The 15121-nt window shown below is 43.9% G+C and overlaps 1 protein-coding gene across 1 annotated transcript in view; it reads right to left on the bottom strand.

The window, feature by feature from the left end:
• MCF2L2 (MCF.2 cell line derived transforming sequence-like 2) overlaps nt 1–8433 on the bottom strand; it is a 267297-nt gene extending 258864 nt beyond the window's left edge. Inside the window, exon 1 of the mRNA XM_043594796.1 lies at nt 7378–8433. Within this exon, the coding sequence (XP_043450731.1) occupies nt 7378–7453 (76 nt within the window). The 5' untranslated portion in view covers nt 7454–8433. The remainder of the gene's footprint in view (nt 1–7377) is intronic.
• Between the last annotated feature and the right edge of the window lie 6688 nt (nt 8434–15121).

Below are 15121 nucleotides of genomic sequence, written 5' to 3'. Positions count from 1 at the left end.
GGAAATTCAGATTGCAGATGGGATTAAGGCTGCTAATCAACTGACCTTAAAATAAGGAGAGCCCAATGAAATCACAAGAGTCCTTAAAAGTAGAAGAGGGAAGCAAAAGAGAGAACCATAGAGATGGCAACACAAGAAAGACCAGCCAAAAGCAATCCTGAAAAAGAAAACCAAAGCTGGAGGCACCACAATTCTGGACTTCAAGCTGTATTACAAAGCTGTAATCATCAAGACAGTATGGTACTGGCACAAAAACACTTAGATCAATGGAACCGAACAGAGAACCCAGAAATGACCCAAAAACATATGGGTCTTGGACAAAGCAGAAAAGAATATCCAATGGAATAAAGACAGTCTCTTCAGCAAATGATGCTGGGAAAACTGGAGAGCAACATGCAGAAAAATGAACCTGGACCACTTTCTTACACCATACACAAAAATAAACTCAAAATGGATGAAAGACCTAAACATAAGACAGGAAGCCATCAAAATCCTAGAGGAGAAAACAGACAAAAACCTCTTTGACCTCAGCCATGGCAACTTCTTACTCAACACATCTCCAGAGGCAAGGGAAACAAAAGCAAACATGAACTATTGGGACCTCATCAAAATAAAAAGCTTCTGCACAGTGAAGGAAACAATCAGCAAAACTAAAAGGCAACCAAAGGAATGGGAGAAGATATTTGCAAATGACATATCAGATAAAGGGTTAGTATCCAAAATCTAAAAAAAAAACTTATCAAACTTACCCAAAAAACAAATAATCCAGTGAAGAAATGGGCAAAAGACCTGCATAGACACTTTTCCAAAGAAGACATCCAGATAGCTAACAGACACGTGAAAAAATGCTCAATATCACTCATTATCAGGGAAATACAAACTAAAACCACAATGAGATACCTCATCTCACACCAGTCAGAATGGCTAAAATTAACAACTCAGGCAACGACAGATGTTAGCAGGGTGCAGAGAAAGATGATCTCTTTTGCACTGCTGTTGGGAATGTAAACTGGTGCAGCCACTCTGGAAAACACTATGGAGGTTCCTCAGAAAGTTAAAACTAGAACTCATGTGCAATGTCTGAGCTACAAAACTGTTAAGAAAATGAATCTGTGGCATTTTAAGCCAGTAATTTTGTGGTAATTTGTTATAGCCACGTAGAAAATGGATACAGAAACCAATATTTCCATGCCTCATGGGTGGGCATGCTAATCCTCCCATTGAGAGAAGGAGTTGTTCCCCCTCCCCTTGAATCTGGGCTGGGCCTGGGACTGCTTTGACCAAAAGAACTTGGAAAAAATGACTTAACAGGACATCAAGCCCAGTCATCAAGAAGTCCTGGCAGCTTCTTGCTTCACCCCTATCAGAGACCTGAGCTTTGAAGTAAGACCTGGAGAAAGGACCACATGGAGAGGACCTGGAAGATAAGATGCCACCATGGAGAGAGACCACATGAGGGAACATTAAATCATCCCCACAGCCCCAGTTGCCATCTGATTACAACAGCTTGAGAGAATTATGAGATATAATTAAAGGGTTGCTGTTTCAATGCACTAAGTTTTGGAGTACTTTATTACCTAAAAAACAGATAAATGAAACAGCAAAACACTATCCCACAACAGCAACAACAAAAGTTCATGGCCTACTGTTTCAGATTCTGTGTCTCCCTCTCTCTGACCCTCCCCCATTCATGCTCTGTCTCTCTCTGTCTCAAAAATAAATAAACGTTAAAAAAAAAATTAAAAAAAAAAAAAGTTCATGGCCTATTATACATGTTGTATCACAAGAATAAATCTAGTTTAAATAGGCCTTCTAAGGAGAAGTAATTTTCACTGAAGAAATCAGTATATAATTTTTCACTCCGGAGTCTTTGTTGAACAACCCGGGGAATCTTGCCATCTTAACAATAATAAGTCTGATCTGTGAACATGGCATGTCTTCACAGTTATTTGGCTCTTCTAATTTCTTTCAAAAATGATTTATAGTTCTTAGATGACATGTTTTCACCTCTTATTAAATTTATTCCTGAGTATTTTGCACTTTTTTATGGTATTGTAAATTGGATTGTTTTCGTAATTTCATTTCCAGATTATTCATTGCCGATGTTTAGAAAGTTTGTTTTTTGGATTTTTTTCGAATTTTTTTTAAAGTTTATTTATTTATTTTATTTTTTTTTTTAATTTTTTTTTTTCAACGTTTATTTATTTTTGGGACAGAGAGAGACAGAGCATGAACGGGGGAGGGGCAGAGAGAGAGGGAGACACAGAATTGGAAACAGGCTCCAGGCTCCGAGCCATTAGCTCAGAGCCCGACGCGGGGCTCGAACTCACGGACCGCGAGATCGTGACCTGGCTGAAGTCGGACGCCTAACCGACTGCGCCACCCAGGCGCCCCTAAAGTTTATTTATTTTTGAGAGAGAGGAAGAGAGAGCGCACAAGCAGGGGAAGGGCAGAGACAGAGGGAGACAGAATCTGAAGCAGGCTGCAGGCTCCGAGCATCAGCACAGAGCCCTACACGGAACCCAAACCCACGAACCGCAAGATCATGACCTGAACCGAAGTCAGATGCTTAACCAACTGAGCCACCCAAGTGCCCCTAGAAAGTTTGTTTTTGTATATTGATGTTGTATTCTGAAACCTTCAACTCCTTTATTAATTCTAACAGCTTTTTTAATGTATTCCTTAGGATTTTCTATTTACACAATGTCATCTGCAAGTACAGATAGTTTTACTTCTTCCTTTCCTATCTGGATGCCTTTTACTTCATTTGCCTAACTGTTCTGACTAGACTCTCCAGCATGTTTTTTGTTTGTTTTGTTTTATAAATTTTAATGTTTACTTATTTCTGAGAGAGAGACAGAGTACAAGTGGGGGAGGGGCAGAGAGAGAGGGAGACACAGAATCCAAAGCAGGCTCCAAGCTTTGAGCTGTCAGCACAGAGTCTGACACAGGGCTCTAACTCGCAAACTGTGAGCCTGACCTGAGTTGAATCAAGCACTTAACTGAGCCAGTCAGTTAATGCTGGCTAGCGTAATGCTGAATCTAGCATAATGCTGAATAGAAACAGTGAGAGTAGACATCCATGTCGTGTTCCTGATCTTAAGGGGAAAGCATTCAGCTAACCCTGATGTTAGCTGTGAATTTTTAAGATACCCTTTATCAAGTTGAGGAAACTCCTCTCAATTCCTAGTTTGTTGGGTATTTTTTTAATCACAAAAAGGTATGAAATTCCATCAAATACCTTTTCTGCCTCTACTGAGATGATTATGTGGATTTTATTCTCTTTATTCTATTGATATAGTGTATTACATCAATTGATTGTCAGAGACTAAACCACCCTTGCATTCCTGGGATAAATCCCATTTGATCATGGTGTGCAATCCTTTCTATATGTTGCTGGATTTAGTGCTCATATTTTGTTGAGGCTTCTTGTGTCAGCATTCATAAGAGATATTAGCCTGTAGTTTTCTTTTCGTGTAATGTCTTTGTCTGGTTTTGACATTGGGTAATACTTGCCTTTAAAATGAGTTAAGAAATGTTCCTGCTCTTCTATTTTTTAGAAGAGTTGTGGGTAATTGGTATAATTCTTCTTTAAATGTTTGATAGAATTTGCCAGTGAAGTGATCTGGTGTTTCACTCTTTCGGGATTCTGAAATTCCATAAAGGAACAATGTGATTCTATAGTCCAGAATAAAGGGTAAAGGATAGTTCTACTTGTGTACTGCATGGGTAAAACACACCTGGACACTTCTCACATGTGAACTGCATATTTTTGAGGGTACCTGACAAACTAACAAAATCCAAAGAAGGAAGTCTCCACAGTGAAAGACATCATATGAAGAGCTTTTGAAGAGCTAAATGTTTACCTGAAAAATGGGATTTAGGAGGCAAAAGAGTTATCCACAAACACTTCAGAATTGTGCTTCAAAATATAAAAATTTCCAGAGTGCCTGGGTGGCTCAGTCAATTAAGGCTCTTGTTTTCAGCTCAGGTCATAATCTCACAGTTTCATGGGTTCCAGGCCTGCATCAGGCTCTGTGCTGACAGTGCAAAGACTGCTTGGAATTCTCCCTCTCTCTCTCTCTGCCCCTACCCTGTTCATGCTGTTTCTGTCTCTCTCAAAAACAAATAAAAAAACTTTTTTTTAATGCCTTAAAAATATATATATATATTTATATTTATATACATATATATATTTATATATTTTTATATATTTATATATATATTTATATATATATTTATATATATAAATTTACTGGTATTACTCAATACTCAAAGTCCACTCCAAGGCACAACAAATCATTCATTTATTCAATGAACTTTATTCTGCATTTCCTTAGAAGGAGGCCCTGTGTTAGGTAACTGCCTAGGGTAGATAGATTGATAATGTAGAGTCTAGGAGCAGAGATAAGACAAGCTCACAAAAACTAACCATAGTACAAGGGAGAGAATGAGAGGTGTCATGTGAGTAGAATAAAACCTACTTTGAAATTCAGAGGCAGGAGTCTTTATTTCCCACTGGCAGGACAAAGGCACCTGGAAAAAGGAAGCATTGAGTTGAGCATGAAGGGTGTGTACTAATTTTTGTGGGGAGAAATATATTAAGAGGTCATTCCAGATGGAGGGAAAGCAGAAGCAAAAGTTTAGAGGTGGAAACAGAGTCAGACATTATGGTGGAACAAAGCTGAAGAAATGAATAGCCCAAGCTGACCAACAATACAGGTAGAACTATCAATTATTGGGGGATAAAACTAGAAGGGTGCCAAATAAAGTACAAAGAACTTGTATTCTAAGCTACAGAGAATGACTATGCAAAGGTACTGTTAAAGGTTTTAGAAGATACAAATGCTGTGTATAGGTGTGGGTGTTTATTCCTGGTATAACTTAGAGGCAAACATGGGAGAGGCAGGAGGCTTGCACAATGGTTACGAGAAATGAAGTCCCGAAGCAGGTCTCAAGAAGGTCACAGTGGCGTTTGGAGAGAGACCAATGAGATATTTCAGAAATTGAATCAACAAACCGTAGACCTGAACTGGCAAATCTAAGGGACCGTGGAAACAGCAGAAATCCCAGCTGGAGGACGAACTGGCTGGTGGGGGGACTGAGAGTGGCAGAGTGAATATGGAAGTACAGTGTTATTACCCAGATGAGTGGTTAGGATAGAACTGGGGGAATGTTCTAACCTACAGTCTTGCTCCAAGCATTTCTCAGCCTTCCCCCAATTCCATAGGGCTCAGAGGCTGCTTGACAAGAAAATGCCTGAAAAGAACAATCAAACACAGAGCCAGATGTCCTGGACAGAATCCTCCCTAGCAGATGCTTCACTGGCTACCCAGTGTAAGTCTCCATGATAGTAAGGGCTGGTTGCCCCCTCAGTGAGATCCCCAAATAGACAATCTGAACGGCTGCGTTCTGGTCCTGCCATTCTTTACCTCTGAAACCTTAAAAGGTGAACTTTCTAAGTCTCCTTCATTTGTCACATGGGGATGATACTGTATACTCCATCTATTTCACAGGTTTGTGAGGTTACACAGGAAGATGCAGACTGCTGTAAGACACACAAATGCTAGAAGTTCTCTGAGCAGAAACTACAAAAAAAAAAAAAAAAAAAAGTCATGTCTGTATCCTTCACAGAGCTAAGTATAGAAAAAGGGAGAGAGCAAGGTGGGCAAGAAAATACCATAGCCTGGACCCCAGGGGCCTGTGTTAACCAAGGAATATTGCCTACCAGATCTTCGAGAAGATCCCATTATCCAGAGGGACCTTGATAATCATCCAGGTCAACCTCCTTGTTTAACAAATGGGAAGTTTTACCCTGAGAGAGGCCCAGTGATCTGACCAAGATCTTTAGTGGCATATGGGGATATGGCCAATAACACATTCACAGTTTAGATGATGATTTTACCCACATCAGTTTACAAATAGCCTTTGAGCTGGGTGGGAAAGGATTATTAAAATGCCCATTTTTTAGTGTGAGGTTCAAAGACTTGTCCAGGAGGGATTCAAATCCAAATGGCCATGCCCCCCAGTCCACTGCTCTTTCCTTACAGCACAATTTCACACACATGTGCCATTTCAAGCACAATCATTTCAGCATTCAATATATTTCAACCTCCAAATTGTTTGTTTCAGCCTGCCTTCAGCAATATTTCACATTCAACCTTCCCCAGTAGAATTCTACTGACCTTTCATCTTAAAGAAAAACCAGTGCAGCAGCCACCTTGGTACCAGAAACATATTTTAAAATGAATCATCAAAACTGGGTCTTTCCAGATAAATCATCTTCACAAAGTATATCCCTATATGTGTATCATTCAAGACGTATATCATTATTGCACTAAATACACTGGACTAGGGTGCTCGAAGAGCAATGATAGTTCATTAATTGAAGCAATATGTAACATACAAATGCTAAGAAGGCTTTTTAGCAAAGGAGTGGAACACTGAGGTAAAAACTTCCTCACTTTATCAGTAAAACCTAATTTGCATTATGGAAGGATCTCAAAGTTAGTGACCAACACTGCGAATGACCCCCTTGATTCTAGTCATCAACATCCAAAGGATTTCTACCTGAATGTGTTTTTATTTGGGGAGGCCCAGGGAAGGGGTGGGGGAAGAAAAGGCTAAGATGGAATCAGCGCACCAACTGCCTCAGTGTCCTCTTTACTAAACAGGGCCTGTCCTTCCACCACAACCCTTATTTCAGGAGCAAGGCATTCATGTTCAGCTGCCCTTTTTTAACTCAACAGAAGAGGGTTAACATTGCTCAGTCCCTTGAAGCTTGCAAGGCTTCTCATTGGGGTTCACTAGGAGTGTGCTGACACCTCCAGGCGGTACTACCAACGGGCCGGGAGCCCGGCTGTGTAGCGACCCTCTACCTTAACCTGCGTTGCACTACGCGAGCTTGGGAACGAGCCTCGGGCGCTTCGCAGTACTTTCTGCTGGAAAGCACCGGCATTCGTTCCTCAAGTTCCCTCTCCTTTCTCTTCATCTCGTAAAACCTCTACACAACTCCCCACCCCGACCGGGTCTGCGCAGGTAACTGATCCTCAGAGCCCAGCAGCCCCCGAGGGGAACTAGGCACCTGCCTGGTGAAGGCACCTGCCACGGGCCTGCCCCGGCCTCGCCGGGCGTGGGGGACCTCAGGGATGCCCCCCACACTAGCCGCCTCCACAACCACCACCGCCAGCAGCAGCAGCAGCAGCGAGGCCGAGAGGCCGGGCCCGCGCCCCACGGCCTTCCCACGGAGGGCGCTGCCCAGGGGCTGCGGGCTAGCGCGGGGAGGACACCGGCTCCCGAGACTACGCCCCCACCTCCATTAATAAAACGCAAGGGGGGGGGGGGGTAAAAAAAAAAAAAAAAAAAAGCTCCATTTACCGACATGAGTGATCACTGTGGCCAGTCGCCGGCTGAGCTCCTGGGGGGCCATTTCTTCCTGTAACCAAAATAGCATTTCACCGAAAAGCCACTCAGTGTATAAACAAAACAAAGCAACAGGAAAGTGTTTGTATGGCTGCTAACGGATGGTGTTTCAAAAGCATCTCCTCCCGAGGATGCGATGCCCTCACACTCTTCCTCTCTCTCTCTTCAGGCACAAAACGAGTCACTCCCAGCCCAGGCCAACTTTCCTGGGCCGCTCGGCCAGCCCCGCTAGCCACGCCCTGCGGGGTATTGTTTTAAAGATTAAAGTCCAGTAGCTTTGCAAACGTAACGTCTGGCTTTGAGAGGGAAATGGCAGTTTTGGAGGTGAGAAAAGCAAGTCGCCCCAAAGCTCGCCGTAACCGCGCGTCAGGCTTCCCCCGCCGAGGAAGCGCGTAGGTTTCGGGATTTGCGGTCCGGATGGGTCGGGTCTTCGGCGCCGCCTTTCGGGAGGGTCGGGAAGAAGGATGCTTGGCGGGCACACGCGGAGGACGGAAGAGCGGAGCAGCGGAGGAGCGTAGGCGACAGGCTGCCTGAGGCCCCGGCTCCTGTGCGCGGCCCGCCTCCCGCCCCGCTGCGCGCCCGGAGCTCGGGTCTCCGCGCCCACCTCTCCCCGCCCGCCGCAGCGCGCACGCGCCCGAGCACCATCTGTTGCCAGGTGGAGAAGCTGCGCCCCTTGCTCTGCCGGGAGCCCGCGCTGCGGTCGCCGAAGTGGGGGCGACTCAGGGTCTGTCCTCGCCGCTGTGGGGGAGAGGAGACAGCAATTTCCGCGCTCCTGCCGGTGCCGGGGTTCTGAACGCCGGCCTCGGCCCCTCTCCTTGCCCGCCAGGTGTCTGCGGAGCGGCCGAGGCGAGAAGAGGGCTGACGGGGAGAGGTGCAGTCATCCCGCCAGGGGCTGCTGCTCGCGCCCCCGCCCCAGGGGTTGTCACACGCAGTTATCAGCGTGCACTGGGCGCACTCGCACTTGGAGCCGGGAGCGCGGGCTGTGCGCGTACAGGGCTGGGCACGCATGTGCGACACACATCTCCACCGTGTGGGCCTTTTCCTTTGTGCAACTACTCCAGGGCGCCACCGCTCCGTCTGCCACAGAGAGGCGCGCCAATGCTCCATCCTAAAGAGGCTCTGGCACCAGTCCCACGCGGGGCCCTCCTCCCTGTCAGCTCCCGGAGCGTCTTCGAGCAGCTATCCCGCTGCAATCGCTGTCACGCAGTTTCCTCAGGTGGCCTCAGATACTACCAGACAGGTAGCAAAAGACTAATCCAGCTCAGCAGAACTCCACGGCAAAAGCCTGAGCAAATGCGAATCTGGTCAGGTTGTTCTTCAATCCATTCTGCAATGAGGGAGCCTGATTGTCTGGTCAAAAGAATGCCAGGACCATCCCAGGTTCTGAGCCGATGTCAGGAAGCTCAGCTCTTCTCTTTGACATGTAAAACGTCAGACCCCAAACACTCTGGATCCAATTTCTAGTAGTAGCCACTCATCCCAGGGGTTTGAGGACATTTGTAAATGCTTTCTGTAACAACTGTGGGCTGTGTCTAAGAGATGTTAGTCCACCTAGGGCCTGCGATTCATGTGAAAGGTTACTCTTTCCTTTGAGGTGTGGTCTCTTTACACTCCGCCTGCACAAGTAGAGCAACCATTTTCATAGCAACTTCTTGCAAGAGATTCAGAAAAGGGTTAAAGGCACAAAGAAGTACGGCAGCTTTGGATTGCATTTCCATGGTGGTTTCTGCCTATTCAAGAGTCACAAGTATTTTCGAGGAACCAAAATGCAGCGTTTCTTGATAGTGGTTCAGGAGCCTGGTGTCTGGTCAGAGCCAGCTGTTGAGCTTTGATCACTAAAAACAAGCACATTGCTAAGGAGACAGATGATGTGCGGCTTTCCGGACTTTGCAGATCCAATGACCTCAGCTTCCTGGGTTAGGCCTGGTCCTTATGTGTGAGAATCATGGAAAGGAGGAAGATAGGGAAGGGGCTAAGGAAGAGGAGGCAGGAGAAGCTGATGAATAGGAATGAGGGAGAAAACAAAAGGGATACAAAAGAAATCACACTCAGAGTGCTGCTGTCCTTTCCCACATCTGTACCTTCAGTCTTCAAAGGTTTCCATGGAGATGAGTTGTCTGAGTTTATGGCAAGATGTAGCAGGCAGTGCCTGTCCTCAGAAACCAATTCTGCCCCTCATGTGTAACACATGCTTTCCCAGGGCCTCAACTGCTTCATGTGGGCTATGAGGAGGTGGGTCTATGAACTCCAAGTTCCTTTTTCCAGTTCTGAAATCCTTTAATGTAACTAAGAAGTTACCATTGAAAGGACCACATAGTGTTCAATGCCTCCCCTTTCCCCCAAGAAAACAAACGGTCACTGTCTCCATTGCTCTTGTGAATATGGACATTCTTGCTGTGTTCTCTTCTTCCTGTCCACCATCCTCCTTTCCGAGCTTCCTATTCTCCTTCCTATTTATGATCTGTTTCCTGATTCTGACAAATTGCATTGCTCCCATATCTGGCAAAATCAAGGAACAAGCCAGGATAACCTGCCTCCTCCAGTGAAAGAATTAGCAACCAGTCACATCTGTTGAACATCTATTATATGCCCAGGGTTGTGATAGGTAGTGCCCAGTACAGCAACTGCCACTACCATATACTAAATGACTACTCTGTGCCTGGTGCAATGGTAGGCATTTCACAAACATCATTCAAGCCTCAAAGCAAACTTCTAAGGGCTTTAGTCTCATTTTACGGATGTTGCTAGTACAGAGACAAAACTGTGTTACTAATCTTATGAACCTAGACCATTCTCTACCTTCAGGTAAAGATTTGCCTAAGCCTGGAAAGAGAAACCATCCTCCACGCACTGCCAAGGTAGATTCCACCTCTGTTGGTGAACTCTCAGCACCACCTCACAATGAAGAGGAAAGAAAAATGACCCACTTTGGGTGACGCAGATGAGGGTGAGGGATGCCTGGGCCTCACAGGGTCACCCATTTGGGTCTAGACTTGTGGTTTTCAAGCTAGCAGAATCACCTAAAATACAGGTTTGGGTTTTGTTTTTTTTGTTTTTTTAATACAGATTCCTGGTCCCCATGTCCAGAGATCTGACTCAGTAGTGTGGGATGGAACCTGAGAAATTTCTAACAAGTCCCCAGGAAAACTGATGCTGCCGGTCCTAGGACTAGACTTTGAGCACCCTGGCCTAGAGCAGGGCTCTTCAAACTTCTTAAACTGCAAGCCACAGTGTGACATAAATTTTACATCATGTCACAGTAGACATATATACACATAATTAAAACAAAAGTTGTATGAACAATTTATTTTCCCTTACTACATGTGAAGCCCTGAAATACTTTCTATTCAACTTCATTTTTTAAAAACAATGGCCCAAATTGGGGAAAGTTGCATTTGGAAAGCAGGGTATTATAGTTATGTAAGAAAATGTCCCTATTCTTTTATTTCCTTTTCTTTATTATCTTTTTTTTTAGAGAGAGAGAGAGAGAGAGAGAGAGAGAGAGAGCATGAGTGGGGGAGGGGCAGAGAGAGAGGGAAAGAGAGAATTTTTTTTAATGTTTATTTTTGAGAGAGATTGAGAGCACGAGCCAGGGAGGTGCAGAGAGAAAGAGGGAGACAGAGGATCTGAAGCAGGCTCTGTGCTGACAGCAGACAGCCTGGGCTCACACTCACAAACTGTGACATCATGAGCTGGCGTCTAAGTCAGACGCCTAACCGACTAAGCCACCCAGGCACCCCAAAAGAGAGAATCTTAAGCAGGCTCCATGCTCGGCATGGAGCACAATGTTGGGCTTGCTCTCATGCCCCCGAGATCGTGACCTGAGCTGAAATCAAAAGTCAGACACTTAAACAACTAAGGCACCTGGGCACCCCCTTGTTCTTTTAGAGATGTATACAGAAAGTTTTAGGGATGAAACATCACTGTTTGTAATTTTAACTATCTTAGCAAAGAGAATAAATGAGATAAATACTGGGAAATGTTCATAATTGTTAAATCGAGGTGGCATATGGGTTGTTTTACTACTATTTATTCTTTTTACTTTTATTCATGTTTAAATATTTTTCATAATAAAAAGTTTTTTAGAATGATTGTTTGGACCTACTCAATTGCTGTTATGACCCACTGCTGCCAGCTGTTTGAAAAATTGTGTGCTAAGGCAGAGCCGAGGAAAACAAAGGGAGAAGAGGAAGAGAGATGGTAGAAAGGAAGGAAGGAGAGTGGGGAGGTGACAGGAGATGGAGGATGACAGAGAGAAGTGCACTGTGGGAGGTGATAGGAGTTATCACAAGTGCCTCAAGGTAATACCCCTCTAAAGGCTTCTTCCTCCACATCCCACTCGATCTTCAGTGTACTTTCCCCATTGGACCCTGGGCTACTTGGCAAGGAAAATACCTTATTCATCTCCGTAAACCCCAGTTCCTGGAGCAAGCCCAGAATTAGAGAACATCCATCAGTCAAAGCTTCTCATTTCACAAAGGACTTGCACCTGCCTCAACATTGCAGTGTTGCCTCTTTCCCCCAGTGCTGCCTGCTAGGATAAACCTCTCTGCACTAGGAGCCCAGCTGTTCTAATACATAAGACCACACTGGGATTCTTGCCTAAGGGGTCACACCATGTGCCATCTACTGCACAGCTGACTGGAGAGGTGAACCCAAGAAAAGTGAAAAGTCACCTGGGCTCACACCATCCTGACAGTCATTCCACTGTCATCTGTGTCTCCTGAAACCAGGTGCCCCTGGCACAGGGGAGCATGTGAGTATGCAAGTGCATATAGGGGGAGGGGAACAGCACCCCTGCCTCTATCTCTGTACTTCCACTCTCCTCCCCCATATATGTCCTTTCTCAAATTTAATCTATTGTCAAAATAATGTATTTTCTTTGCAGAACATATTAGCAAAATACAGAAAACTGAAAAAAAGAGGTAGGAAAAAGGAGAGATGGAGAATTGATCATAATTACACCACCCATAGGCACAACCACTTCGAATTTTCAAAGTGTGTTTGATGCATTATTTTCATTAATAGACTATTAGAGCAGTTTTAGGCTTGCAGAAAAACTGAACAGAAAGTACTGAAAATTCCCATAAACCCACTTGCTCATAGTAGTTTCTCATATTATTAGCATCTTTTATTAGTTTGGCACATGTGTTACAATTGATGAAGCAATATAGATACATTATTATTAACTAAAGCCTGTATTTTACATTATGGTTCACTCTTTCTGTTGTACTGTTCTTTGGGTTTTGACTAATGCATAATGTCATGTATGTATTCACCATTGCAATAATCATACAGAATAGTTTCATTGCCTTAAAAATCTTCTATGCTCCACCGATTCATCCTCCCTTCCCTTCAGATTTGGGGCAACCACTAATATTTTTACTGTCACCATAGTTTCGTCACTTCCAGAACATCATATAGTTGGAATCACACAGTATGTAGCCTTCTCAGACTGACCACCCTCACTTAGCAATACGCATTTAAGTTTCCTCTATGTCTTTCTATGGCTTGTTAACTCATTTTTTTTTTACACTGAATAGTATTTCTTATATTCTGTTGTATAGAGGTATCTGTTTATTCATTTACCTACTGAAGAACATCTGGGTTGTATTCAGTTGCAGACAGTTATAAATAAAGCTGCTGTAAACAGTGAGCACAGGTTTTTATGTGGGCTTAAATTCTTGAATCATTTGGATAAATACCTATGAATGCAATTGTTGGATTGTGTGGTAAGACTATGTTTACTTTCGTAAGAAACTAAAACTGTGTGTGTGGTTTTTTTTTAAGGAAGCTTCACGTGGAGCCCAATCAATGCAGAGCCCAACGTGGAACCAATACAGGGCTTGAACTCATGACCCAAGATCAAGACGTGAGCTAGGGGCACTGGGGTGGCTCAGCCGGTTAAGCATCTGACTTCAGCTCAGGTCATGCATGATCTCATGGTTCATGAGTTCGAGCCCTGCATAGGGCTCTCTGCTGTCAGTACGGTAGGTTCCTGTCTCCCTCTCTCCCTGCTACCCCCAACTCTCTCTCTATCAAAAATAAATAAACATTAAAAATATTTTTTTTTAAATTTTTTTTCAACGTTTTATTTATTTTGGGGACAGAGAGAGACAGAGCATGAACGGGGGAGGGGCAGAGAGAGAGGGAGACACAGAATCGGAAACAGGCTCCAGGCTCTGAGCCATCAGCCCAGAGCCTGACGCGGGGCTCGAACTCACGGACCGCGAGATCGTGACCTGGCTGAAGTCGGACGCTTAACCGACTGCGCCACCCAGGCGCCCCAACATTAAAAATAATCTTAAAAAAATTTTAAAAAAGACCTGAGCCAAGATCAAGAGTCAGATGTTAAACCAACTGAGCCACTCAGGTGTCCCAAAACTACAAACTGTCTCGTAAAACCATTTACATACCCATCAACAATGAATGAGAGTTCTTGTTGGTCCACATCCTAACCAGAATTTGGTATTTTCAGCGTTTTGGATTTTGGCCATTCTAATAGGTATTTGTGATACGTCGTAGTAGTTTAAATTTGCAACTATCTAATGACATATGATGGTGAGCAATTTTTTGTACACTTATTTGTATATCTTCTTTGGTGAGGTGTCTGCCCACTTTTTAACTAGGTTGTTTGTTTTCTTATTGTTAAGTTTTTAAGAGTTCTTTGTGGGGAGCCTGAGTGGCTCAGTTGGTTACGCATTCGACTTCAGCTCAGGTCATGATCTCGCGGTTTGTGAGTTTGAGCCCCACGTCGGGCTCTGTGCTAACAGCTCAGAGCCTGGAGCCTGCTTCAGATTCTGTATCCCCCTCTCTCTCTACCCCTCCCCCACTCACACTATATCTCTGTCTCAAAAATAAATAAACACTAAACAAAAAAAAAATTCTTTGTATACTTTGAATACAAGTCCTTGATCAGATATGTGTTTTACAGATATTTTCTCCCAGTCTGTGGCTTGTCTTTTCATTTTCTTGACAATGTCTTTTCCAGAGCCGAAGTTTTTAATTTTAATGAAGAACAATTTATCAATTTTTTTCTTTCATGGATCATGCTTTTGCTGTTGTATCTAAAAGTCATTACTAGGGGTGCCTCAGTGGCACAGTCAGTTAGGCATCCAGCTCTTGATTTTGGCTTAAGTCATGATCCCAGGGTTGTGGAATCAAGCCCCATGTTGTGGGATCAAGCTCTATGCTGAGCATAGAACTTGCTTGGGATTCTCTCTCTGTCCCTTTCTCTGTCCCTCTCTCTCTCTCTCCCTCTGTCCTCCCCCATTCTCTCTCTCTCTCTCTCTCTCTCTAAAGTAAAAAATAATAAACAAATAAATAAATAAGTATCATTACCAAACCCAAGGTCACCTCGATTTTCTCTTTTTTAAAAAATCTTTTTTATTTTTTTAATTTTTGTTTTATTTATTTAGTTTTGCTTTGATAGTTTATTTTTGAGAAAGAGAGAGCGCAAGCAGGGGAGGGGCAGCGAGAGAGAGGAGACACAGAATCCAAAGCAGGCTCCAGGCTCTGAGCTGTCAGCGCAGAGCCCCACAAGGGGCTCAAACTCACAAACTGTGAGATCATGACCTGAGCCAAAGTTGGACACTTAATTGACTGAGCCATTCAGGTGCCCCTAGATTTTCTCTCATGTTTTCTTCTAAAAGCTCCATAGTTTTGTGTTTTACATTTAGGTCTATATCCACTTTTAGAT

The sequence above is a fragment of the Prionailurus bengalensis genome, chromosome C2 (assembly GCF_016509475.1).
Source record: "Prionailurus bengalensis isolate Pbe53 chromosome C2, Fcat_Pben_1.1_paternal_pri, whole genome shotgun sequence".
In the NCBI taxonomy this organism is placed as follows: domain Eukaryota; kingdom Metazoa; phylum Chordata; class Mammalia; order Carnivora; family Felidae; genus Prionailurus; species Prionailurus bengalensis.
Note: the sequence above shows the minus strand (reverse complement) of the source record. Positions and strands in the feature narration are given on the sequence as shown.